The 27886-nt window shown below is 43.2% G+C and overlaps 1 protein-coding gene across 1 annotated transcript in view; it reads right to left on the bottom strand.

The window, feature by feature from the left end:
• Positions 1-408: 408 nt before the first annotated feature.
• The window catches only part of LOC124788738 (neuropeptide F receptor-like), a 42383-nt gene continuing 14905 nt past the window's right edge, over positions 409-27886 (bottom strand). The window contains exon 2 of the mRNA XM_047256021.1: positions 409-1836. Coding sequence (XP_047111977.1) covers positions 409-1836 — 1428 coding nt within the window. The remainder of the gene's footprint in view (positions 1837-27886) is intronic.

Here is a 27886-nt window from a genome sequence, read left to right as displayed (position 1 = left end):
GTCTGGTTTTTTTTTTTCCTTACTCCACCTTCTTTCTGAGTCAAGAGTCTTCTGACTGCTTTGATGCCACCCGCCACCCCCAATTCCTCTACTGGGCTAGCCCCTTCATCTCAAAGAAGCACTTGCAAACTACTTCTTCAATGTTTGCTGGAGGTATTCAAATGTCTGGCGTCCTCTACAATCTTTATCATCGAAGTTGTTCCACGATGTGTTAATAGATAGTTTACCATCCTGTCTCTTCTTCTTGTCAGTGTTTTTCATATATTCCAATCCTTACCTTATCATTCCACTTAATTTTCAACATTCTTCTGTAGCACAACAGTTAACAGCTTCGACAATCAACAGCTTCTATTCTCTTCTTTCCCAGTTTCTCCACTGCCCCTTATAACATCTTCGATGCTCTTCCTTTCATGTTTCCCCATCATTCCTCATTATTTCGGAAAAGATAACATATCCAATACAAATATCTTCTGCCTGCTTTGTACACACGCTCTCGACCCTACCTTCGCTCCGGCGACAGGAGGTGCGGCCAGTGGAGCCGGCCACAACACCGGTGGCAGGTCTGGAGTCTGCGTCGTCCTGGCGGCGATGGCGGCGGCGCGTCATACTGGAGCGCAGCGAGCCTACGCGCTCGCGCACCACCTCCATCTTGACGCAGGGGCAGACGGCGGCGGCGATCTCGTGGAACTCCTTGCGGAAGTTGTCGTTTAGCCAACCGTACAGTAGTGGGTTGGAGCACGCCGACGACATGCCCATCATGTGGCATACCGCGTAGCAAATGATCATTGTCTGCTCGTCGTGCACCGGCGGGTTCCACAGGTCCATCACCAGGTTGAAGATGTTGAGTGGTAGCCAGCTGATGCAGAAAATGAGCGCGATCGAGTAGAGCAGCGAGTTGGTGCGCTTCATCCGCCGGTCGTCTTTGGGTTTGCGCCTGACGGACGTGTGCGTGGAGCAGGAAGCCTTAGCGTCGCCGCTGCCGCTCTTACCGTTAGCGATGGACGAATTGACGTAGCGATATCGCAGCTTGTGGCATATCCTCGAGTAAGCCACTGTGACTGTGATTATGGGAAGCAGGTACTGGACGATGAGGGAGAAGATCGAGTAGTAGAGGCGGCCGTGTTCCACGGGCCAGTCCTCCAGGCAGTACGAGATGTACGGTAGGTCGGGCAGGTTGATGTCGTGGTTCTTGAGAGCCCTCCAGATGAACATTGGCGATGCGAGCACGAGCGACACCAGCCAGATGCAGCCCAAGATGACGATGGCGCCCACTTTCTGGAGGCTCTCCCTCGTAGGGTACACTATCACCTGGTAGCGATCGAGCGCTATGGCAGTGATGGAGATGGTGGAAACGAAAATGCTAGTCGCCTGCAACGCGCCGAGCATCTTGCAGATGAACACCTGCTTGCCGAGCGGCCAGTACTTGGTCAGGATCTCCATCAGAGTGAGCGGCATGGTGATGAGGCAGAGCAGCAGGTCGGAGACGGCGAGGTTGACGATGAACATGTTGCGCGCCGTGCGCATGGCGGGCTTCCGGGCCACCGCGCACACCACCAGCGAGTTGCCTGCGGCGCCGATCAGGATGAGCAGCGAGTAGGCGGCGATGAGGCCGTAGAAGGCGGCCGAGTCGTCTAGCTTGCGGTTGCGGCTGTACTGGTCGAAGATGTGCGGGTTCACCTGGCTGGAGTTGAGGATGCGCGTAATATGCACGGACAGGTTGCGGGCGACGCCAGGCAGCGACGGCACCGCCGTGGGCAGCAGCACCGGCCCCGGCACCCCTGGCACCTCGGCCATGGCTCCTCCGCCGCGACTGCCCCCGCGCTGAGCGCACCGCCTCTGCAACAGTCGCCGTCACAACTCATCACAATATGCAGCAGAAGGTCAGCACACAGTCTGCTCAGGGACGGCCTGATGACCCTTAATCTTAATAAATGTAACTTATCTCACAAAAATCCGAAGAGATTCACAACTACGTGTTTGTAGTTACCCACGGTCAATGTCGTTTGTATAAAATTATTTTTGTTGTAAGGCGTCGTTCGTTGTTAAACACTCTGAAACTACTAAATCGCAGAAGTTTCGACTGTCTACCCTTGGGTTCTCTTCAGAAAGAGTAACTGCTACACTTTGGGGATAGTCTTACTTATACAGGATATTTACTGGTACAAACGGGGGCCGTGAGTAGAGGATAATAAAAGAAGCAAATAATCTTGCTAAACATAGACCAATACACTGATTATTTCCCCAATGTGACAACACTTTCTACTTGGCAGCCTTACTGGTCGTGTGAACCTCCTATTCCTTCAACACAAGCTAATCGACTATATGGACGATTTCCTACACGTGGCACATGGTTCACGGTCTACCACCGCATTTTCAATCAGTTGTTCGGGAGTGTGAAGCGCGTATCTTCGACAACAAATATTTCTATCGTGTTTCGCCCAATACTAAGGCCTGCAGGTCTCCCGACATGAAGTCGTTGTATTTATTGTGGAGGGATATTTAAAACCTTTGATTATTCCAGCTTCCAGTCTTCAAAACAAGTAACTCCTACATTTTGGGGACAGTCTTCCTTATACAGGGCGCTTATTTATACAAACGAAGGGCGTGAGTAGAGAATAATGAAAGAAGCAAATAATCTTACTAGACACAGACCAATACACCAGTAAGCCGGCCAGAGTGGCCGAGCGGTTCTAGGCGCTACAGTCTGGAATTGCGCGACTGCTATGGTCGCAGGTTCGAATCCTGCCTCGGGAATGGATGCGTGTGATGTCCTTAGGTTATTTAGGTTTAAGTAGTTCTAATTTCTAGGGGACTGATGACCTCAGCAGTTAAGTTCCATAGTGTTCAGAGCCAATTGAACCATTTGAACCAATAGACCAGTAGATAAGACAACACTTTCTACTTGGTAGCCTTACTGGTCGTGTGTACCTTCATGTCCTACAACACAAGGTAATCGACTTTATGGTTGATCTCCTTATGATGAAAGGATATATTATATGTGGCACATGCGTAATGGTGTATCAACGCATTTTCATCCAGTTATTCGGGAGTACGAAGCGCGAATCTTCGACAACAAGTGTTTTTATCGTGGCTCGCCAATACAAAGGCCTTCAGGTCTCCCAAAGTGACATCGTTGCTTTTATTGTGGGGGAATATTTAAAATCTTCGATTATTGCAGCCCAGCAGGCAGTGATGATGAACTCCGGGAACGCGTTGTGAATGGTTGCCAGTGTATTAGGAACACGCATGGGATTTTAGAACGTTTACGGTCACTGATAGGGAGTCGTCCTAAGGCCTGCCGTCACATTAACGGTGGCCATGTTATAGGTTTATCCTCGTAGATATATGCAGTCTGGGTCGTCGGGCACTCAGTAGTCAACATGTCTATCGGAAGAAGTGTTTGTTTCCGGGCCTACTCCAGTCGCCAATTAAGCCTGTAATTGTGACATTTATAGTCCATACTTTCGTGTGTCAGTTGTCAGGTTGTGGTAGTTACCTCCCTCCACCCCCTTCCCCCGGAAGTAATATTGCTGGTTCCTTCTGATAGAAGAGATCGATTCAGGGCACCTTCCTCCAGTGCTGCTTCACAGCAACTAAATTTGCTAGCACACTAAGTGGCTCCTTACGTGAAGTTGCATATGGAGGCAACGTTGGATAAAATGATACTAAATCCTACGTCTGCACTTGGTGCTTTTCCCGGCTGTTCGAGAAGAGGTCAGTTTTTCTTCTATCTTATAAACCTACCCCGCTGTCTCCACTGGATTTCTTCTACGTACGTCGCAGTTTCTGACTTACTACTATAATCAGTGGCATCCAGCAAGGGCTTTAGGTTTCCTACCACAGTCACTACAAAAATGTTTCACAATTTTACTTGAAGTAAATATATGCCATTGTATTTATTGGCCCAAGTGAAATAAAGGAACACCTCACTATACAACAAACTCAGCATGTGGAAATTTATATATCACTGCCCTGATTAGGAGATCTGTTCACACTATTTAGAGAACCATATGTATGACGGTGCGCCCGATTCTGTTGAGATCAGCTTAACGTTTCCCGAGTCAAAATTACCACCACACATGGCGCACTTTCCTGATGGTTCCCTCATTTCCACCGACACCTGCACCAGCATCTGATACATTTGTTAACTTCTGTGGTTTCATTTTTAGTAAATAAATTTGTAATTACAAAGACGTCACTGGAATACTTGTCTTATTGTGTTAAACATGTAACATATGATTATACCTCTTAATGAGTAGACTTTTTCAGTATTTTAAATCTTTAAGTTCGATCAATAATTAAATGGCATATTGTAAATCAGATATTTGTTGCCCTGAAGCCGTCGATAGGCAGCCTGCAACTGGGATCGTGTGCCGTGCACTGTGTATCCGTTTAGTGAGATAGGTAATGACATGGCCTCACAAACCAAAGAATCTAATTCGTAAGACTATTCCAATGAGCAACTGGCGACAAACTACTGGAAACAGAAACCATCATAAAATGCTCAGCAGTAGTGATTGGGATGGTTCTAAAGTGGATGACAACGTACAACTAATAGTAGGAAAACCAGATGCCAGTCCGAGAATCTTAAGGAAATGTAATTCATCCACGAAAGCAGCTGCTTACAAGACACTTGTCACCTGTTCGACCGATCCTTGGGTGTTGTTAATCAGTCTGGTTTCTTTACTCAGTGGGATAAATAGGGAAAGGGAGAGGGAGGGAGAGGGAGAGAGAGAGAGAGAGAGAGAGAGAGAGAGAGAACGAAGGGCCGCGCATTACGCCACGGAGCCATTACTAAGATACTCAATAAATTCCGGCGCAACGACAAAGGCGTTGTGCACCATGGAGGGGTTTATTTTTTAAATTTTGAGATTGTATGAGCCTAGAACAGTGTTGCAACGCAGTAAACAACGGAATGTTTATGTCTGAGCACAAAAAGACGATTATGTTCCTCTTTAAAACCTCTGACAGGAAAGTTGCCTTATTCTTACTCCGTCTTCCTCACCAAAAATTCTGGCATTCGGATATATTAGCTTTCTTTTAACACAGAGAATTTTAAATCCGTTTACCCAGTCTATGTAGTTAAGCCACGTAACTCAGCATTTCCCCCTTACTGCCACTGCATATTCTTTTTATGTCCCTCTCCCATCAACTCCTTTTTCTCCAATCGATTTACAGTACATCCCACTGTCAATGCCTTTTCTCTTATTTACATGTCTCCTTTTGTCTATCTTTGCCACTGCCACTGTCTCCAGCACACCTCAGCTACTCAAAAACTCTGAAGGGTTCAAATCACCTTTTATGCTATCACCAGGTGTTCAGTTCGCTACTGTAGTTGCGTGGACAGTGCGAAGGTGCGTCATGCCAGGAGAGCCGGGTTCGATTCCCCGCTGGGCTGGAGATTTTTCTCCTCTCAGGAACCGGGTATTTGGGTCGTCTTTATCATCATCATCAATTCGTCCTCATCGACACGCAAGTCACCGAAGTGGCGTTACCTCAAAAAGACTTTTTCCAGGCAATTAGGTCTATCCGCTGGGGGGGCCCTCGCTATACATTTAATTTTACCAGGCGTTCAAAATTACGTTCCAAAATGAACTCTTTCACCTGTACCTACGAGTTCAAATCCACCTGGTAGGAAAGCCGCGGGGTGCAGCCGCGTGTGGTCTGGAGCGCGTTGTCACGGTTCGCACGGCTCTCCTTCCCCGCCCCCCCCCCTCCCGTCGTAGGCTTGAGTCCTCCCTCGTGGATGGGGGTGTGTATTGTCGTTAGAGTAAGTTAGATTAAGTAGTGTGTACACCTGGGACCGATGAATTCAGCAGTTTGGCCCCATAGGAACATAACACAAATTTCCAAATTTCTACCGGTATGAGAGGGTCCAGACCCCCTAAGCCTATGTATGGTCTCCACTCCTCTGTATATTCCATTTCCATAATCTCCACTTTCTTTTGGCCCCACTGCTAGTATCTCCATCTATCTCTCTTTCTTTTTTACTGCCAATGACTGGCAGTGACCGTTACTATCTATACCTTTCTCCTTAGATCCCACTGGCGCTGTCTCCTCTCTCTTCTGCCGCCATTGTCTCTCTGCTAGTCTCTTTCAGCAAAGAAATGGGCGAATATGTTCACATGCAAAATTATTTGGTGTTGCAGGAGAAACGAGGATTGAGGCACCTGGTTCCCCACTATGCTGTCTCATCCTTTTAAAGAAGAACATATTCACAAGATTTACTGTTTATATAAAACGAATGCGGCAGGTCACAAAAGTTTTGACATTAATTATATGTTTTGACACATTCATATACTTTGACGTACAGAAACTACTATGAAGTAGTTTTCAATATAAGGTTGACACAATATCGTTTGCTGTACATATTTTTCTGGACACTTTGCTCATCCATCGCAATTAATCGAAAAACCCCCGCTTGTGATTTGTATCTTAAAAGAGAAAAAACATTATTACAAATATTTTACTAAATTTGCCATTTTTCCAATTGTACATAATGATGGCATCCCGTTTAATTTCTTCGCAGCAGTGTTAAGATCGTTTTAGCACCTTTTTTTTTTTTTTAAATTGAAGTACCACTTCGGGCTCATTTGTATTGGCGTGAAGCGTTCATTACACAGAGACAACGTGTCCTAAAGTTTTATTGGTGAAAATATTCTGACTAAAAACATGGCTTTGCAATCTCTGAACGCTTGCATTGACCCTAGCACCCTTGCTACGTGTTTAATAAGTCAGTTAAAACTATATTTACGGCTCTGAATGGATATTGCGTGCATATTTTACGTGCATAAGTGCGGTAACTTTGAACATGTAGATCTCAATAACGGGTAGTGATATCGTAAAAAGTTTCAAGGGTACGTGGGAAATTCATCTTAAGAATACATGGAATTCTGGACGATTTGAGATGAATCAAAATTGTACAAGTGGTAGTAGCCAGAAGTGTTACTTTTGGTACCCAAAAACAGTGGTTTTTTCTGGAGTATCTTGATAACGGGCACAGATTTTGGAAAATGGGAAAAATGGCGTTTCTAGATGAACGTCTAAGGAATGTACAGATAAAATTTGAGCCTCTTGCTTAAGTTAGTTATTTAGATAAACGCGACTCGGTTTTTGCTGTTTTCTGCATGAGTACGGTAACTCTGATCCTCTGGATTTATGACGGGTAATGATGTACATATAGGATCGAAATTCCTCGAAAAAATTTTCTTAAGAACATAACGAAAATATTTCGAGAATATGCCATGAACAGAAAGTACGGAAGTGTCAATCTCCACAACTGGTACTTTTCGTAACAAAAAACCGTCGTTTCTCGGGATTTTCTCAGCAAACGCCTATGACCAAATGGTGCTTTTATAAGCCGCCTAAGGTATACCCTAGACCACAAAAAAAATGGTTCAAATGGCTCTGAGCACTATGGGACTTAACATCTGTGGTCATCAGTCCCCTAGAACTTAGAACTACTTAAACCTAACTAACCTAAGGACTTCACACACATCCATGCCCGAGGCAGGATTAGAACCTGCCACCGTAGTGGTCACGAGGTTCCAGACTGAAGCGCCTAGAACCGCACGGCCACACAGGCCAGCCCTAGCCCAAACCTAATATAAAAGAACCAACCGATTTCTCAATTTGCCTGACCTGGAGGAAGTGCGTAATGTTTAAATTTTGAACTTTAACTGTAGGATGGTGGCATTATGCCCGTTCTTCCCATAGGTATACAAATGGTCGCCCGCGATATGACTCCCTGGTAAACCGCATTTTCGCGCGCAGCGTTTAGGAATATATTTGTACTGTGCACTGTCGCGCATGCACCGATTTCCTCTCTCATACTTCTCGCGATATGGCCACGACGAGACAGAGAGATTAGAGGCCACACGGATCTTTGCCTGCATTCATTCTTCCCACACTCCAGTCGTGAATGAAAGCGGAAATAGGGGAAAAAACAGGGGCTCCAGAAACACGCCACATGGTGGTTTGCTATGTATGGATGTAGATGTAGCCTATCAGCGCTTCCACTGAGGAAGGCGTCAAACTACGTAGGGGGCTCACAGTCCCGTGAAAGGAAAGACACCCAATGGATCGCAGCGTTGGCTCATCATTCAAATAATTGTGGTGCATACTTGAATGTAACATATGTTGTTTCTGTACAACCCCTTTTCAAGAATTTTTACGAATGAGGTATTTAAAGTTTTCCGAGCGTGTTAAATGTGTTACGCAGCAGAAGTTGTCAACTGGAGGCGTTAGTACAACTCACTAAAACATGAAGACTGGACGTCGGCTTTCGCTACGTTCTAGCCAGGTCATTTTCTTCTTTTTTCTAATCTTCTATCAAATACTTGTATCGCTACAATGAATCATGTTTCTTCGGAAAGGTACAATAATAATAATAATAACAATAACATTCCGTAAAAAGTTACAGACCTTTTCAGGCTGCATATATTAATATTATACAAAAACTTTAGTTTTGTTCATCACATAGGAAAGCCATTCTGAGCGTCGAGCGTGCCAATGAATAGAGTTTTGGTTCCTACGTCTGACGGTCAATTTAGTTTTCCTGTGTATTGTAAGACAAAATAAAAGAAACCAATTTTCGCTTTGCCTTACGTCATTTTCCTACATTGTCAAAGTGGTATGGCAGATGTCAATGATTACAGATTATTCCAGCATAGATATATTTAATAGACTCGAAAGAGATGTGATGGGTTCGTCAGATGGATCTAAAGGTGCAGTGCGTATTCCGAAATGGATCATGTAAGCTGCATCAATAATGAACAGCCAGAGAGTTGTAATCATTCACATGATAATATATACTGGGATTTCATGTCTTCACCATTGTCAACAGCGACAGAGAGATTTATAAATTTTGCTGATTACTGAAGTACAATCGTTGTGAAGTATTATAGGATATAACGAGACACCGTGACGAAACTGTCATTTATTTCTCGATGCATTCATTCACGTGGTGCAATGACCGGCTTTGAACGAAATACTCTTTATTTTCGGTACGATCGTGATCGTATTGATACATCAGATTATTATTTCATTACAATTCCTTACTGTAGCTGTACTACATCTAGACACGACTAACCACGTTGTTTGTCATCGTTAATATAATTTTTGTAGCAGGATTGCAATTATGGACCACAAAAATTACTAATGGCTTCTTTTCCCTTTTTTTTTATTTCCAGAAGTTTTTCATTCTTTTCCTGTGTTTTTCCCTTCCTTCTCCGGTCCATATTGCGCCTGTTTTCTTCTTTGTTTTCTCCAGTAACCCCTTGAAACATTTCACTTTTGCTCTGTTTTTTCTCTTTTTCCTATGTTTTCCTCCGTTATTTCCATTTCCCTCATGTCTGCTTTAAATATTTGATCGATATCTTTGATGTTTTTGGGTTTCTGTTAAAAAGTGAAAGTATCTTTAGTTCTTCTTCATTCATTCAGTCAAATGCATATAGAATACAATCCTTCCCTTTCTAATTGTATCTAAGATTCTTTCTATTCTTTCATAAACTTCTGTATTACGTCTTTGTTTCCATTTCCTATTCCTATACTTTAGTTGTAAGATTTTCTTGATTATTTTCGTTTCCTTCTTTTCTATTTCACCTAGATGTTTTGCTGTATTAAATGAAAGGCATATTGAAGCATTAAGGTGTTCTGGTGCATTTACGGTGTTGTAATGCCTCAGTTATTTCTTGTTATATTGTTTTTTTGAACGTATGAGCCGTTGTCGACTGCGGTTGTTTCAACTATCTTTTCTTCCACGTTTTTCAATTTTTCTCTCTTCATTCTTCTGTTCAAGTGGCTACAGTCTTCTTCATGGAGTTTCCGCGCAACCCTTTGGACTCATGTGATTTCTTTCTGAGTCGTTTCTCATCATCTTGTGTAACAATTAGCAGTTCGTTCATGTGTCTTCAAACTTCTTTGCATACACGTCTATCCAATTTTAATTCAACGAATTAGGTGAACAGTCTTTTTTCAGCCTGTTGGGATTCATCCTTGGGATGTGACCTTATAAAGCTAATCTTTTCGTGATAATTTCTGTAATTTTTTCGACGTCTGTATAAAGTTCACTATTATGACGTGTTGTGTATTCTGTTTGCCCTTTAACTGGTTCTAAAATTTTCAGTATTATTTTTCTTTCTGTGATATCTGGTGTTTCTATCATCGCAGTTTCATTCATTCTGCTGCCGGAAAGTGCTGACGGCCGAATTACTGTACAGCAGTGCGTAAGTTTAGCGTTGATGGATACTGATTTCTTGTTATGCGTCCTTGTTGAAGTGCTATGACTTTTTCATCTTTCTCACTCTTGCTTTAATGGCTTCTTTCTCCTAACTGTACTATTCAATTAGCCTCCTAGATACTTGAACGTGCTATGTCTCTCAATTTTTCCATACTTTGTTTTCATTATGTTTTTGACGACCTTAGTGTCTGGCTTAAATCGGTTTTTTCAAACGATATTTGTAAGCTTGCTTTCTCCAGCTTGTTCTTTAAGCAATTCTGTTTGTCTATCGGCTGTTTTGATTGAGTCTCAAAAAATAGCTACGTCATCCTGAAACGCTAAACATTCTATTTTTAGGTTGTCCCTTCTATAACATAATCAAACTCGCTAGCCGATTTGGCTTTCTCCTACTGACATTCTCCATTCCATTATGACTTTTTCCAGATAGCAGTTCAAGAGCAGCTGGCAAACACCACCTCTCAACCTCATTCGGATTTTAATCACAAAACTTCTAGAAATTTCGTCTTCAGTTTCACTTGAGATTTGATATTTGTTAGCTTTTGTTCAACTGGAGCTGTGCTCTAAGCTCAGTTTGTTGAGTATTTCAGTCAGTGAGTATCGACTCGCTCATTTGGTTTCCTGATGTCAACAGAAGGGGTTACGAAGTTTTTCGATCTTCTTGTCTTATATGTTATCATTGACTTCAAGTTGAGAATCAGCTCTGCGCATTATCTTTTCTTACTACTTTTATTGTACTGTTCTGAAACATCGCGATTGATTGAGCATCGCGATTGATTATACTGATACAAACGTTTGGTGGAAGATTAGGAAAAGAAAGACAGTAAAATTACAGGACTCAAATGCATTACACTTATCCCAATAAATAAATTAACTATTCCTTGACGCTTCAGAATCAACCAAGCCATTCGTTTACTCACCATGTGCTATTTTCTTCCTCCAGATATCTGACAATAATTCATTATTTTCTTAATGATTTTCTCGCCGTATCCTGAAATACTTTCCATTTTTGTCATTGGAGATACATACTTATATGTAAGCCTTGGGACTGTTCTATGAATTTTTTTCATTTCACACTTCTTAATGCTTCTAGAATTTTCCACTAGTTGATGGAAACAAGGGTAATTTTTAGTGAATTTCTTATAGCACTACAGTCCATTATTTCCTACACGCGTAGACAAGAGTGTCATTTTGTAAACTAGTCCTTATTATTCTAGACAAAAAGTAAAGTAACTTTATACGTTACTGAAATTTTTATGGATTTTTGAAATTATATTTGCAATAGTGTAAGTAAGCAATGTTTCCTTGACGTTTCTACTTTCATGAGCAGTACAATAGTTGGCTTAAGTATGAGAAAGAGATTCCTGACACTGTACGTTTGGAACACGGCATTGTGTAGCGGTAAGTCGTGGACTGTGGGAAAACCAGAAATGAAGACAATCGAATAGTTTATGATGCGGTACTATAGCAGCATTTTGACAATTAGGTGACTGATTGGAAATGAAGAGGTTCTCCGTAGAAGAGGCAGGGAGAGGGACATCTGGAATACGCTGAACACGAGAGGTGGCTGTGTGCCAGGAAATTGTTAAGAAATCAAGGATTAACTTCGATGGTACTTGAGTGAGCTGTGGCAGCCGATGTGGCAGCTTCAATCTGGAACCGCGCGACCGCTACGGTCGCAGGCTCGAATCCTGCCTCGGGCATGGATGTGTGTGATGTCCTTCGGTTAGTTAGGTTTATGTAGTTCTAAGTTCTAGGGGACTGATGACCTCAGATGTTAAGTCCCATAGTGCTCAGAGCCATTTGATTTGAGTGAGCTGTAGGAAACAAAGACTATAGGGGGAAGACAGAGATGGAATCTATCAAACAAGTAAGGAAGAACGTTGATTGCAAGTGCTATTGCCCATTGGTCCACGAGACAGAGAAAGCAGAAGATACTGGAGGTAAGGTTCATGCCGTGTTCCTTGGCTTCCGCAAAACGTTCGATGCAATTCCGCACTACACACAGTGAACAAAATACGAGCATACCGAAGAGGACTGATATGAAAAGTTTCTGGCAAACAGGACACAGCACGCAATTCTCATCGGAATAAAAATCCTCGTACGTAATCCTCGGGTGGTGGTTTGACAGTTTTTGCAGGTATCGGTCTGTGTGTGTCGGTTTTCGATACACGCTGTGTTTCGCTATTTACGAAAGTGCCACTCAGTGACGCTCTGGAGCAAATCGGTTCCATGTTCCCGCAAGACATCAAAAAGCTCTTCCATGCATGTCTCACCACGAGCTATTTCACGTGGAATGGTGATTTCTACGAACAGGTGGAAGGCGTCGCCATGGGTAGTCCTCTCAGTCCAGTGGTGGCCAACTTCTTCATGGAACAATTCGAAGCACAGGCACTGGACTCGGTGACTTGCAAACCTAAGGTGTGGTACCGGTACGTCGATGATACTTTCGTGGTGTGGAGCCATGGTGAAGAACAGCTCGGTGACTTCCTAAGGCACTTGAACAGCCTCCATGCCAACATGACATTAACCATGGAAGTAGAAAAAGACAAGAAACTGCCATTTCTAGATGTGCTGGTCACAAGGGACGGCGAAAACCTGGGACACAGCGTGTATCGAAAACCGACACACACGGACTGATACCTGCACAAACTGTCAAACCACCACCCGAGCCAGAAAAGAGGCATGATTAGTACGCTCGTAACGAGAGCAGGACGAATATGTGAGCCGCAACACCTCAAACGAGAAATGCAACACCTGGAAACTGTTCTGAGGAGCAATGGGTACTCCACAAATAACATTAGTAGTGTAACAGAGCCAAACACTCGGCGAAGTAAGGAACCAGAAAAAGAAATGTCGGGTACGCCCTTTCTGCCATACATTCCCAGAGTGACGGACAGAATCGGCCGTATATTGCGCAAACATGGCGTAAAGACGATTTTCAAACCGACAAGGAAGAGCAAAGACTGTCTTAGATCGGCGAAGGAGAAAAGAGACCCACTTGCAATGTCAGGAATGTACCGTATTCCATGCATATGCGGAAAAGTTTATGTCGGAATGACTGGACGATCCATTAACACCAGGATCAAAGAGCATAAGCGACATTGCAGGTTGGGGCAGCTGGAGAAATCGGCCGTGGCAGAGCACGCACTGAATGAGACCGGCCACGTAATAAAATTCGCCGACAGGAAGTTCTGGCTGTAGAGAAGCACTATCACACGCGCTTGTTTAGAGAAGCTGTAGAAATACAAAAACATGCGAACAGTTTTAACAAGAAAGAGGAAAGCCTTAAGGTAAACGGATCCTGGCTTCCCGTACTGCAGCGAACGACCGTTGCAGGTAGCAAGAGGAGAACCGCACCAGAAATGACCGCGGAGAAGCCCTCGGACGTTGGCGGCCGCGAGCTGGGCTCCAGTTCACCACCGGCAATGGAGGGTGAAGCTTTGACAATGTCAGCCACTCGTGCTGGCGAAACGTCAGAAAAATCATTAGATGAACGTCGGCCGAAGACCCCGAGACAGAAGCCAATAGGCATGTTCTCTGTTTTGCCTTCCAACTTTTTTGTCTACTTACAGTATAATTTCCTTTCTTAACATACACCTTACCATCCAGTTGCCCTCCTAGTTAATTTTGTCCATCAGTTCACAGTCAATTTTATGGCAAACCCCTTCATTCACTGTTAATCCACCCTATTTTCTGCATCATTCTGTAGGTCTTCTGCTCAAAGACGGCAATCCACCTCTTTTAGTTCTTTCCAACAATCCAAAATACCCTAGCTAACCATGCTGAATGTCTATTTGCAGAAACCGAGTGCCGTTTAGTAGGTAGTAAAACATGTTTTTATTGCGAAAGTACGTTGGATTTATTCCAGATTCCAATACACCGTACTATACCCCACTATTTTGGCTACACAATTCTAGTCTGCAACATAATCTCTATTCAATGCAATGGTCTTCGGCTACTTTCCTAAGAGGGCCTGTATGCACGTATGGTGTCACTGTACTAGTCGACGACGGGACCAATCTCTCCATCATCCTTGTACTACTTCCCGCGGAGTGCATCCTCCACTGACAGTTCGGTGCAGACGATCTATCTTTACTTTCTATGGTCATCTTTCGAGGAATCCAGCGGGCGCACATCTTTGAGCACTCCAACTGGTGGACGGGTGTGTCAGCACTACCAAAATAGACGTGCAGTTGAGCAGCGAGGTGTTTTATCATATTAAGAGAATCTTCCGTCGATTCTTGGTAGAACAAAATTATAATAAATGAAAAGCATCAGTTTGCTTTTGTTCTACAATATTACTTTTATTGTAAACCAGTTTTCGACTTAAAGGTCATCTTCAGACATTTACTGAGTTGTTGTTGTTGTTGTGGTCTTCAGTCCTGAGACTGGTTTGATGCAGCTCTCCATGCTACTCTATCCTGTACAAGCTTTTTCATCTCCCAGTACCTACTGCAACCTACATCCTTCTGAATCTGCTTAGTGTATTCATCTCTTGGTCTCCCCCTACGATTTTTACCCTCCGCGCTGCCCTCCAATACTAAATTGGTGATCCCTTGATGCCTCAGAACATGTCCTACCAACCGATCCCTTCTTCTGGTCAAGTTGTGCCACAAACTTCTCTTCTCCCCAATTCTATTCAATACTTCCTCATTAGTTATGTGATCTACCCATCTAATCTTCAGCATTCTTCTGTGGCACCACATTTCGAAAGCTTCTATTCTCTTCTTGTCCAAACTATTTATCGTCCATGTTTCACTTCCATACATGGCTACACTCCATACGAATACTTTCAGAAATGACTTCCTGACACTTAAATCAATACTGGATGTTAACAAATTTCTCTTCTTCAGAAACGCTTTCCTTGTCATTGTCAGCCTACATTTTATATCCTCTCTACTTCGACCATCATCAGTTATTTTGCTCCCCAAATAGCAAAACTCCTTTACTACTTTAAGTGCCTCATTTCCTAATCTAATTCCCTCAGCATCACCCGACTTAATTAGACTACATTCCATTATCCTTGTTTTGCTTTTGTTGATGTTCATCTTATATCCTCCTTTCAAGACTCTGTCCATTCCATTCAACTGCTCTTCCAAGTCCTTTGCTGTCTCTGATAGAATTACAATGTCATCGGCGAACCTCAAAGTTTTTATTTCTTCTCCATGAATTTTAATACCTACTCCGAATTTTTCTTTTGTTTCCTTTACTGCTTGCTCAATATACAGATTGAACAACATCGGGGAGAGGCTACAACCCTGTCTTACTCCCTTCCCAACCACTGCTTCCCTTTCATGTTCCTCGACTCTTATAACTGCCATCTGGCTTCTGTACAAATTGTAAATAGCCTTTCGCTCCCTGTATTTTACCCCTGCCACCTTTAGAATTTGAAAGAGAGTATTCCAGTCAACATTGTCAAAAGCTTTCTCTAAGTCTACAAATGCTAGAAACGTAGGTTTGCCTTTCCTTAATCTTTCTTCTAAGATAAGTCGTAAGGTCAGTATTGCCTCACGTGTTCCAGTGTTTCTACGGAATCCAAACTGATCTTCCCCGAGGTTGGCTTCTACTAGTTTATTTACTGAGTATTATCACCAAAGAAGTTAAATATTAGCGGAAAACATTGGAAGAGAAGTAACATACCTAGACTGATGTAGAAACATACAGTAAGTAACATCTTTCCAATGAAAAAGTAAAAACTGAACTGTACATGAATAACAATGGAGTAGACAGGAAAACCTTTAGCACAAAATAGGAATAGCATGCCTATACAAGTTTCTCTTAATAGACAAAACTAACAGAATAAAATAAAATTAGTACTAGACAAGGCTTCAATGGAGAGTGATACACAACAAATTAAAAGAAGAGACAGTTATCAATGAAAATACAGAATACATAAGGAACTTAAGCAATATCAATAAGATAAACAGAAATAAATAAATGCAGGAAAATGGAGGTGTTGTATGAGAGTGTCCGCGGGAACCACAACTGCGGGAATCACAGCTGCGTCCGACCGGCCTGAGCACGGGAGATCAGACAGGTTTGTGCGACCTTGCTGGAATGAGGACTTCTGCTCGCCCAACGACTCACCGCGCTTTTGTTCGCTGTCAGATCTCCGCAGACATTCGGCAAGTGTGTTTGAATATCAGCGATTCTCTGGTTTTCCGCCAGAAGAAACCGAATGACAGTTCGCTGCTTGGAACGCATCCCCGTTACAGACGCCATTTTGAAGACTATGTATAGCGCCGCCAGCTGTCAGAAGGTCACGAAACTATAGGTCCTGGATTGCGAATATTCCACGATGTCCCACAAAACTTGAAGATTCTTTTCAACCGAAATTGGCCGAGAGAAAAAGAAAGTGTTTTAATACATACTGAACGCCCCTCGCGTATTTCCCAAATTAAAGCCTACTTTCCATACAATTTGACATCTTTTAGCAAGGAATTCTCTCTTTCGCTTTGGTTATCTGTTTCCTGTATCCCTGTTTCGTATGTTTTGCGTTAATTTCCTTTATAGGTGGCACAATTCCTTCGGGTTTTCTATTACATGGCCACTTATTTTTCTAGGTTTGTTGCTGCTCCTCAAAACTTCTGTCCTTCGTCTATCTATACCCGCGCAGTGGTTTATTATTCCAGTCATTAGGTTATACAGTTCTTTTTACTTTCACAGAAGGTACGTAATCTTCTCATCAATAATCTATCTTTCTGAGTAAATTCGTAGATGAGAACCGATTTTCCTTTCTTTCATTGCCTCTTTGATATTCAGCTTGGAAAGTACACGAGGAAAATTACAAGCATGTTTTATGCCCGTTTGAATCAGAGTACTTCCAGCATTTTTATTGCCATCACTTGGTCATGTTGCATTTATCTTGGGAGAGATTTTTAATATCTTATACCGTTCTACACTATCGGACGCTTTGAATTTTCATAAATTATATAAAATGTCTTGCTTTTTCTATCCTATTTCAAATGTAAATACAACGACAGAATTTCCTCTCAAGTTTCTCTACCTTTCCTAAACCAAATCAGTCATTATGTAACAGATCTTCAGCTTCTTTTCCATTATTTTGTGTATCATTCTGTTCGTCAACATGGACGCATGATCTGTAATCTTATCTGCTGTTAATACTTTTGGGGTAATTTGGATTAGGATTTTCCTAGAAGTCGCATAGTATGTCTCCATTCTCATAGATACCAGTAATAACACGAATAATTGTTTAGTTAGCATTAGTTATCATTTTTAGAAATTCTAAACGAATATCATCTAGTCCCTCTGCATTGTTCCTTCGGTAGTATTGCTAATCTCTGACAGACTGACTCGAATGCGGTAACCACGGTACAAAACAAATTAAAATATAAATAATAAATCCAGAAAAATTAAATTTACTAGTGCATTTCAGAGGAAGAATAAAAAATAACTAAAACATTCGTTCTGCCAACTGGTTTATTACAGTTTACAGTATCAACGGAGTATTGACCAAGTATACAAAGCGTGAAGTCAATTGGTGTTGCCTTTGTCATTGTTCGGTCGACACGCCCAGCCTTATTAACTTCACCGTCAATTCGATATCGCGTCGTGACAAAATTGCTTGCGGGAATTCAGCAACTCCCAGTTCTTTGATTGGAGATTCGTGCGACGGGGCAAAAACAAAGGAGTCTACCGAAACGGACGCCTCCCATACGTTGTTATTCCGCTTTGAGGCACTACATATTTCACTGCATCAGAAAATAATTGCAGCGGGCCTGCTACTTCTAAGAATACAACTACAGTAGTAGCTTTCGAGATATTTATTATGCATGAGGTATTTCAAATATATTTTCTGGAATGCCGCTAGTGATATTTTGCATTAATACGTCGAAATCTCCCATACAAAAGTAATATTTTAGCCCATACTTCTACATTACACATTCCGCCAATATCTCAATCTGTATGCTGTCTACTGGACATCTATTTGAATAATTTCTTCTCGTCAGTTTTCTACATCGATATTTCAGGTAATTCATTTATTTTTTACACATATGGTGAGAGCTATCTTAACATATCAAAGGTATTTTATATAACTGCAAAGTATGCAACGAACTTCCACATTCCATTCACGAATAATACTGCTGTTTCGAATGTTCTATATCTGCATGGGTAGTATCAATATGACACTTTGGCGAATGGATATCTTCGAAGCACTTATTAGTGTACCAATATCATACCCCGAGAAATGGGTATCTTCATAGTTTTTCGTTCCGTTTGGTGGGTCGACTGGGCTGACACGAGTGCAGGTTGTATAAAAAGATATTTCAGATGGCGTGGTTGTCGGTAAATAGGTATCAAGTATGCCCATTTTGCAGGAAACGTTAGTTTGTAAACACTTTGTGTGCTAGCGCTTCTGAACTGTGCAAGAGAATGTAGACAGTTTGAATCACACAAGCTAAGCAGAAAGTAAATGAGGCAATGTAAATTGCAATCGCTCTGTGACCGTTGTCGTGCTATGGGCTCTGAAACGGAACCGCACGTAATCAAACAAACACAGACAAGCAACAGAGGATAAACTCTTTGTGTACTGTGTGGGGTCGGCGTGTTCACCAATGGTAGTGCTTCCTTTGCTACACGACACACAAATACGGCACTCAAAAGTCTTCCATAGACTACAGTAGAATACAATACTGTGTTGTGCTCCGTAGTTTCATACTGCACATAGCTTTAAGTCAATCGTGTGGCTATCGTAGAAACGAAAATGAATAATGGCGGTCGTGTATACAACTCCAGAGTATACCGATGTGCTTCTCGTGCAAGGGAAATCGCAAAGGAATGCGAGAGAGGATTGCTGGCTCCATGAAGTACTCTAATCCAGCAGGCGTCACCCAGCCCACTCCATGTTTGCAAGACTGGAGTTGCGTTTACGTGAAACGCGTAGCTTATCTCCCAATGGTACTTCCATGTGTTTGAACAAGCTGTACGTCACCTTTTTGCAGAGCTATCTTCTACGAGTACCTGCGCTGTAGCACGCACCAGGGTGTGAGCCACTTGGCAACGTTGCACGTTCGGCACGATGAATACCTCCATTGCTAAAATCTCCAAAAGACTCATGCGACAACAGCATTAGTTTCCTCGTCGTATCAACTTCTGCCGGTGGCTGATCCATCAAAGTAGAAAGGATCCTAACTTCCTAAGATGATCCCTGTTCTCTAATGAGAGCACCTACACGAAGGATCGCATATTTAACACCAGTAATAACCATGTTTCGGTCGAAGATAATCCTCATAAGTTGCATATCTGAGTACACCAACGTCGCCTGGATGTCAGCTACTTGGGCACGTCCCATTGACAACAATGTCACAGATCCACAGCTCATGCCTGTGCGTGTTGATGGTCCTTTTACGTTGAATTTCTTGGACGAAGCGGGTTTGGTCATCTGTCGTACTCTGTTGTTCCAGCAGGATGACGCTTCAGAACTCTTCGGCCGTATGGTACGTGAAGAGTTGAATTACACATTTGGCAAGAGATGAATTGGATGTGGAGGCCGAAGAGCCTGTCCACCCTCGTTCAGCGGTCCTGACGCCACTGGATTTTTGTTTCAAGGGGTACATGTAAGCCATGGTGTACTTGACACCCGTAGAGCCACCAGATCTTGTAGCACGAACAAAAGTAGCAGCTGGAGTCACCCGTGCTATGCCGAGAATCTTTCCAAGCCTTTGGCAAGGTATCATAAGGCGATACACAAAACGTTTCGAAGCTGGTGGCGGTCAAATTTTCACCTGTAAGTGAATTAAACCGGTGTTTACTGACAGTAAAGTACATTGGCTCCATTACAACTTGCTTAGCTTGTGCGGTCCAGACTACCGACGTCTTCCCCCAAAGTTCAGAGACGTTACCGCACATGCTTGGAGTTTTCGAACTTACGTTTATTAACACAATACGCTCATATGGCTCTGTCTACCAATTACCACGAATTGTGCCACAGCATATGGTACGACCTGTACTTAATCGCTGTACTGCTCGCACTAAATCATTTTCTTAACTGCTTATCCATTCGTAAGTACGTCGGCAGTGTTACACTACGCATCTGTCGTTTGCATATAAATAACTGCTGGTCAAATGTCCGAGTGTAACCAAAACATGACTCTCTAAAATTTACACGATTGGTTACATAAATTTTCGTAACCAAAGGTAGAGAAACGGTGTAACAAATACACAAGCATGAGGTGTAGTTTTGCTAAATAAAATCTAATATCCTCAAAGAAATTAGGGTAATTAGTAGAAACCTAATACTGATTTTAGGGTAAATTGAAATATTTCAGTCACAGACACTGCCACCTATGTAAATTGTCAACACGTTCATCTCTTCAAGACTTAGGTATTTTTCACATAAAAAGTGGCACTGGTGTGTTATTAAACTATAAAAAGGTTTCCTTGGAATCAAATACTAAGTTTTATACATGTAGAGGATAGAAAACACAAGGAAGACAAATAGGGTATCAAAAAGTTTTTCTCTTGAAGACCTAGCTGTTCTACTCATAGGTGTTACATCTGACAGTAAAAATGGCTTCCTTCCAAACAGGTATTAGATTCAGGACATTGCGAGAACATAGGAGGCTATGAATGCGATTATGGAAACGTCTCTATGGTAATGCCTTAGAGTTGTCGCAGCTCTAATGATGATTATTGTTTCTGTCGCAGCCGTTAGCGCTTCCCAGCTGAAATGCGGCAACAGAGCTACTAGCAGTCAGGGACCTTCTTACACTGAGTCGACTGTAGAATGTCTCTGAGATGCACAAACCTGGCTGACCACCAAAGATGCTTGCTAAATAGGGAAGGTTTTCCAGCAACATTGAAGGCAGAGAAGCCAATGAGAATGACCGAAACGGAAATGATTGTCCAGGAGTGCGAAATTAACTGAAAGAGTAGTGACAAAATTCTTTTCCGGTATTAACAGTTGCCCAAGTTCCTAAGTTTGCGATAGTTAGATATTTACACACATTTTCGTATGATGTGCTACTAAGCTGCTGGTAGATAACAATATTTCTGGCCCTGATTATGGAAAACCACAGCATCATTTGAAACGTCTTTGCTTTCTCTTGGTCTACATGATATTACAAGTCGCGGCATGGTCGTCGATTTAAAACAGTGATCCAGGTAGCGTAGAACGAGTTTCTTTTATATTAGTCACTGAACACAAAATCTTTCGTCCTTACATTACCTGTTTCGCTCACCAATGAGCTGAAGATTGTCATTGCTGACCGAAACCAGTTGTCTAAGGACAAAAAGTTTCTTCATCATTGACGGAAATAAAAGATATTCATGATATATAATATTAATGATAATAGAACACCCATCGATACTTAAATATATTGTATTTAATGAAAATAAAAAAACTGGTCGAATGTTTTGTGAAATCATCTAAATGTAAGAAATGAAACAGAGACACACTTGATTTACCGTTGAATGATGTTCGAAAACATGACGCACCAAATGAAAAACTTTCGAATATTAAAGAGTGCGAGAGAATATTGATTTGGTGGACTATGTAGATCGGGCTGCATGAAGCCAGTCTTCGGACTGAAAAACACAACAAAATCAACCTACTATATACACTCCTAGAAATTGAAATAAGAACACCGTGAATTCATTGTCCCAGGGAGGGGAATCTTTATTGACACATTCCTGGGGTCAGATACATCACATGATCACACTGACAGAACCACAGGCACATAGACACAGGCAACAGAGCATGCACAATGTCGGCACTAGTACAGTGTATATCCACCTTTCGCAGCAATGCAGGCTGCTATTCTCCCATGGAGACCGCGTGAGACGACGCTTCATCCAGTCCCAAACATGCTCAATGGGGGACAGACCCGGAGATCTTGCTGGCCAGGGTAGTTGACTTACACCTTCTAGAGAACGTTGGGTGGCACGGGATACATGCGGACGTGCATTGTCCTGTTGGAACAGCAAGTTTCCTTGCCGGTCTAGAAATGGTAGAACGATGGGTTCGATGACGGTTTGGATGTACCGTGCACTGTTCAGTGTCCCCTCGACGATCACCAGTGGTGTACGGCCAGTGTAGGAGATCGCTCCCCACACTATGTTGCCGGGTGTTGGCCCTGTGTGCCTCGGTCGTATGCAGTCCTGATTGTGGCGCTCACCTGCACGGCGCCAAACACGCATACGACCATCATTGGCACCAAGGCAGAAGCGACTCTCATCGCTGAAGACGACACGTCTCCATTCGTCCCTCCATTCACGCCTGTCGCGACACCACTGGAGGCGGGCTGCACGATGTTGGGGCGTGAGCGGAAGACGGCCTAACGGTGTGCGGGACCGTAGCCCAGCTTCATGGAGACGGTTGCGAATGGTCCTCGCCGATACCCCAGGAGCAACAGTGTCCCTAATTTGCTGGGAAATGGCGGTGCGGTCCCCTACGGCACTGCGTAGGATCCTACGGTCTTGGCGTGCATCCGTGCGTCGCTGCGGTCCGGTCCCAGGTCGACGGGCACGTGCACCTGCCGCCGACCACTGGCGACAACATCGATGTACTGTGGAGACCTCACGCCCCACGTGTTGAGCAATTCGGCGGTACGTCCACCCGGCCTCCCGCATGCCCACTATACGCCCTCGCTCAAAGTCCGTCAACTGCACATACGGTTCACGTCCACGCTGTCGCGGCATGCTACCAGTGTTAAAGACTGCGATGGAGCTCCGTATGCCACGGCAAACTGGCTGACACTGACGGCGGCGGTGCACAAATGCTGCGCAGCTAGCGCCATTCGACGGCCAACACCGCGGTTCCTGGTGTGTACGCTGTGCCGTGCGTGTGATCATTGCTTGTACAGCCCTCTCGCAGTGTCCGGAGCAAGTATGGTGGGTCTGACACACCGGTGTCAATGTGTTCTTTTTTCCATTTCCAGGAGTGTAGTTTTGAAGTAGCGCGTACAGACTATCAACCTGAGAATGTGTATACAGCTTCCACCTGATGTCGTTGCCAGTAAGGCCAGTAGGACCTTCTGGACGAATAACTGTCCCATTATGTCTTACAAATGCTCGCAAGGAATCCTGTCCTGTGAGCATGCTGAGTGGAGAAACCGAATTTATCGAAGCGTATATAAAAAGTACGATATGTGTTTTGCTGGAAGAGAAAGTTTTAGATACAGCAAAGGCATAAGCTAGACGAAAACCAGAGCCGGCCCCTCTATGTCGCAGTTGTTATTACTTGTTGCTACCGCCTCGATCGTACCAGCGTCAGAAAAGAACGAAAACGACAAGAATAATACGCTCTTTTTCCACTAGAATCCAGGGGATTGTTGCTTTCGTAAGACCCTGAACTCGTATTCGGGAGAACGACGGTACAGTTCTCCGTCCAGTGGTCCTGATCTAAGTTCCCCTAAACTGTTTTATGCGTACACTGGATAGGTTTCTTTGAAAAGGACACATGGGATTTCATTTCAGGATCCTTACCCAACCTGAGCTTATAGTCCATCTCCAACGATCTTCTCACTGACGGAAAGTGAAACCATATTGTATCTCCCAAACCCATAATTCATTTTTTTACACCATTAGAGACGAAGCGTACGGGAAAAATATGCAAAAGGTTGTCTGACTAATTAACAAATGACACACTTTCTCGTAGTCTTCCACCAAGCAGTTATTCAGGGTCCTAACTGACAGGCGAAAATATGTCGGTCTCCACCATATGGATCACATAATATTACGTCCATCATCTGTAGAACACCCATTAATGATGTTTCTACGTAACTCATACCTCACTTCCAACAATAATTCGGCCTTCTGGCATTTCTACAAATGTTACATATCCGATAAGTTGCTCTAAGCAGACCATCTTTAAGGACGAATATTGCACTCTTCAGCAGGGTGTGCGCTGATCAGAAACTCCCTCGCCGTCTAAAACTGTGTGCCGGGTCGGGATTCGCTGGAAATTGCCTTTCCCCAGCAGTGTTCTATCCGAGTGAGCTACACACAGATGACACACGACATGCCTTACACAGCCTCAATTCCGCCATTGTCTTTCTCCAACTTTTCGAACTTCAAAGCCGTGTGGTGTGGCCGCGTGGTTAGAGGCGCCATGGCACGGATCGCGTGGCCCCTCCCGCCGGGGGTCCGAGTCCTCCCACGTGCATGTGTGTGTGTGTGTGTGTGTGTGCGTGTGTGTGTGTGTGTTGTTCTTAGCATGAGTTTAGTTAGTTTAAATAGTGTGTAAGTCTAGGGACCGATGACCTCAGCAGTTTAGTCCCTTAGTAATTCACACACATTTAAACACACAAATTTCGAATTTCAAAAAAACTCTCCTGCATGTCTTGCGCAACGAGCACTCCTGGACTCTTGGAAGAAAAGCTCTTAAGGGTATTTAAAAAAAGTGTTAGTCACAGACTGGTGTTTTGTTTGCAGAATTATATTTTCAAATGGTTCAAATGGCTCTGAGCACTATGGGACTTGAAATCGGAGGTCATCAGTCCCCTAGAACTTACAACTACTTAAACCTAACTAACCTAAGGACAACACACATATCCATGGCCGAGGCAGGATTTGAACCTGGGACCGTAGCGGTCGCGCGGTTCCAAACTGAAGCTCCAAGAACCGCTCGGCCACACCGGCCAGCAAACATCTTTTCACTCGGCAGCGAAGTGTGTTGGGATCTGAAATTCCGAGAACATTAAAACTGTGTGATGGGCCAGAGGAATGACCTTACACGTGACGGGAAAGATCCTACGCCCGCACATAGTTTTATTACTGAGAAATTTAAGCATATTTTGGAACGTATACCTGCCCACTATTTGGAAAATGTTCTGTCCACGGTATATCGCATTTACTTTGCCTTGTCACTGTCCCATGCACACTATCTGATCAAAAGTATATGCACACCACTGTGTGATGCAGAACTGACCACTAAGCGTCACTAGAAGCGAACACACCAAAACAAAAGGAGGCGAGGACTATTGTGTTTCCAGTTGACAAACAGTACTAGCAGAATGGATGTAACAAATTCATCAGGGACATTTCAAACCTAAAACTGCCCAACTAGGCCGCACGTAACGCGAAGGAACAACCACGATTAAACCAAGACCAGGCAGATCTCATTTACTGAGGGATTGGAACCACAGAACACTGAGAAGGGTAGTTATGGAGCCGGCCGCGGTGGTCTAGCGGTTCTTGGCGCTCAGTCCGGAACCGCACGACTGCTACGGTCGCAGGTTCGAATCCTGCCTCGGGCATGGATGTGTGTGATGTCCTTAGGTTAGTTAGGTTTAAGTAGTTCTAAGTTCTAGGGGACTGATGACCACAGATGTCAAGTCCCATAGTGCTCAGAGCGATTTGAACCATTTTGGTGGTTATGGGACACCAAATGAAATCAGCGGAACGAATCGCTCGTAAGATCCAAAGTGCTCCAGAAGTCCGGCTAGCAGAACTGTTACGCGTAGGGAGATAAGGATATGGTACAGTGGTCGGACAGCATCTTGGTAATCTAGCCATCCTCAGAGAAGGGGGGCGCCACCAAAGGGGTCGGGGCGAGAGAGTAGTAGAGGGGTTGCCGACTTCCATTGCAGTACCTGCGTTTCATATTACGTAAGTGAAAGATTTCCAGCGAACAAATACTGCTAACATCAGACTCTAATTTCCAAGAACTCAATTAGGAAGCTCGCCATCATTAATTTACTCTTATCTAACAAGAAGTGACCAGTAAACCCAATCAGCAGGAAAACTGAGAAAGTACCACTGATCACCCTCAGACTTAGCTACATACTAAGCTTTTAGCAGCCACTAATGACAGTAAGCCGCTTGACGATGTGACCGCGAAATCCTTGCATCGATGGATACAGTAAAAGACTGTCCACACCGTTTCAGCTAGGCTTCCAAAGTTAACTAAAAGGTAGTTAATTAGCTAGGGTTTGAATTCTAGTCGTGTTCAGCGGAAGTAGATAACCGGATTTATAGTGATACAAATTCCGCCATTTCCATAGATCTCCAATGGTAACAAGATTCCCGTGGTAGTGATTCACCGAATGTCTCCTCTTTGAAGGTATGCAGTTATAATAATTTGTGTTCCTCTGTTCTTATCAGCAACGTTAGTTTTAAACAAAAAACCAAAGGGCGCAAATATCACGCTGATTATCTCACTTTAGGATTTACTAGTATTCTTTTGAAGAACGAGGAAGACCACGATGTGTGTTTGATTTTAGCCAACGGTATCATGAAGACTATAAAACTAAAGAGACACATGCAGAAACAACATCCAGACCACGTTAGTAAATTCGTCGAATTTTTTTGATGTTATGAGCAAGAAGTAAATGGAAATGTCAGCTTCCTCACGAAAAAGCACTTATCAGTTTCTAAGAGAGCTCTACGAGTATTCGAGATGCATCCTACTTAATTCTGAAATCCTAATCACAACCCTTTACTGGCGAGAAATTAGTTCTTCCTGTAGCTGTCAAAATGCGTGGAGAAAGATTTGGCCAGAGTCTGAAATCGATACAACTCTCAGATGACACCGTCGTCGTCGTATTGATATAACAGCCTGTAACATGAAAAATTAATTTCTATCACGTCTTTCTGATGGTCCGATATCCGACCTGCAACACTGAAATCAGAAATTTTCCCATCCTCTTCTTTTTGTACTTACTGTTACGAAAATGAAACGCACAATAACTTTCTATTTTGAAAGGCTCTTGAAGGGAGGACTACAGGAAAAGGTATTTTCTTGATAGTGAATTCCTTTTTTTGTTGACAGCAGTCTATAGTGAACAAATTGTGTTGGTAAATACACCGATGTTCTCGAACAAGAATGAGGTTCAAGGGAGTGTATGCTGCTCCCTCTGTAAAATTTACTCATTGCATGATATACAGGGTAGCTCTGGTTTTTAAAGTACTACAATCTAAACTCAGTAAGGGCAGAACAATGCAGTGAGTATTGTAAATTTTCTAGACGCAAGAGCTTTAAACAGTTGTCTTTTTTCTTTTCTTTGAGAGGAGATGGCTTCTACTCATGAATCGCTTCTATTGCACACCGAGGTCCGTTGATTATCTCAGAGTAAAGTTCTTCGCTGTGGATATGAAGGACGAACTGTTTCTTTTCTCTTGAACCGTAGTCCTATATTCGCGGCTCTCTTTCTGGATGATAAATGGTTTCTACGATTGTTTTACTTGGCCAACGCTTTTGAAGATCCGAATGATGTTAATGAATCACTTCATGACCGAAACAGTAACATCACTTTCTAAGCGAGAAATTGCTTGCGTTTAAGAGAACAATCGTATTCTGAAAAATCGCGATGGAGGCGGATAGCTTCGAGATGTTTTTTGGTCTGAATAGATTCGTGAAGGAAAAAGAATTGGATGTAGGCGGACTTAGAAAACGTGCGTAGTACGCCTCGGAAAGCTCCGTCAACAATTGTAGGATAAATTTCCAGAGCCTTCATTCGATTATGACTGTATCCACAACCCGTTCGATACTACCATAGCAGACTCCTGTCAGAAATAGAACATGAGGAGCTAATAGAACTTTGAAATGACAGAACGCTGAGAAATGAATTTAAATCGAAGTCTCTTGAAACTTTCTCGATGCAGGCACGGAATGATTACCCTGTTTAGCAAGAACGAAGTGTGTGTGAGTCTACATTTTCCGCAGTGGCATTACTTAAGATGAAA

Source organism: Schistocerca piceifrons, chromosome 3 (assembly GCF_021461385.2).
Source record: "Schistocerca piceifrons isolate TAMUIC-IGC-003096 chromosome 3, iqSchPice1.1, whole genome shotgun sequence".
Classification (NCBI taxonomy): domain Eukaryota; kingdom Metazoa; phylum Arthropoda; class Insecta; order Orthoptera; family Acrididae; genus Schistocerca; species Schistocerca piceifrons.
This window is presented reverse-complemented; position numbering and strand designations above follow the sequence as displayed.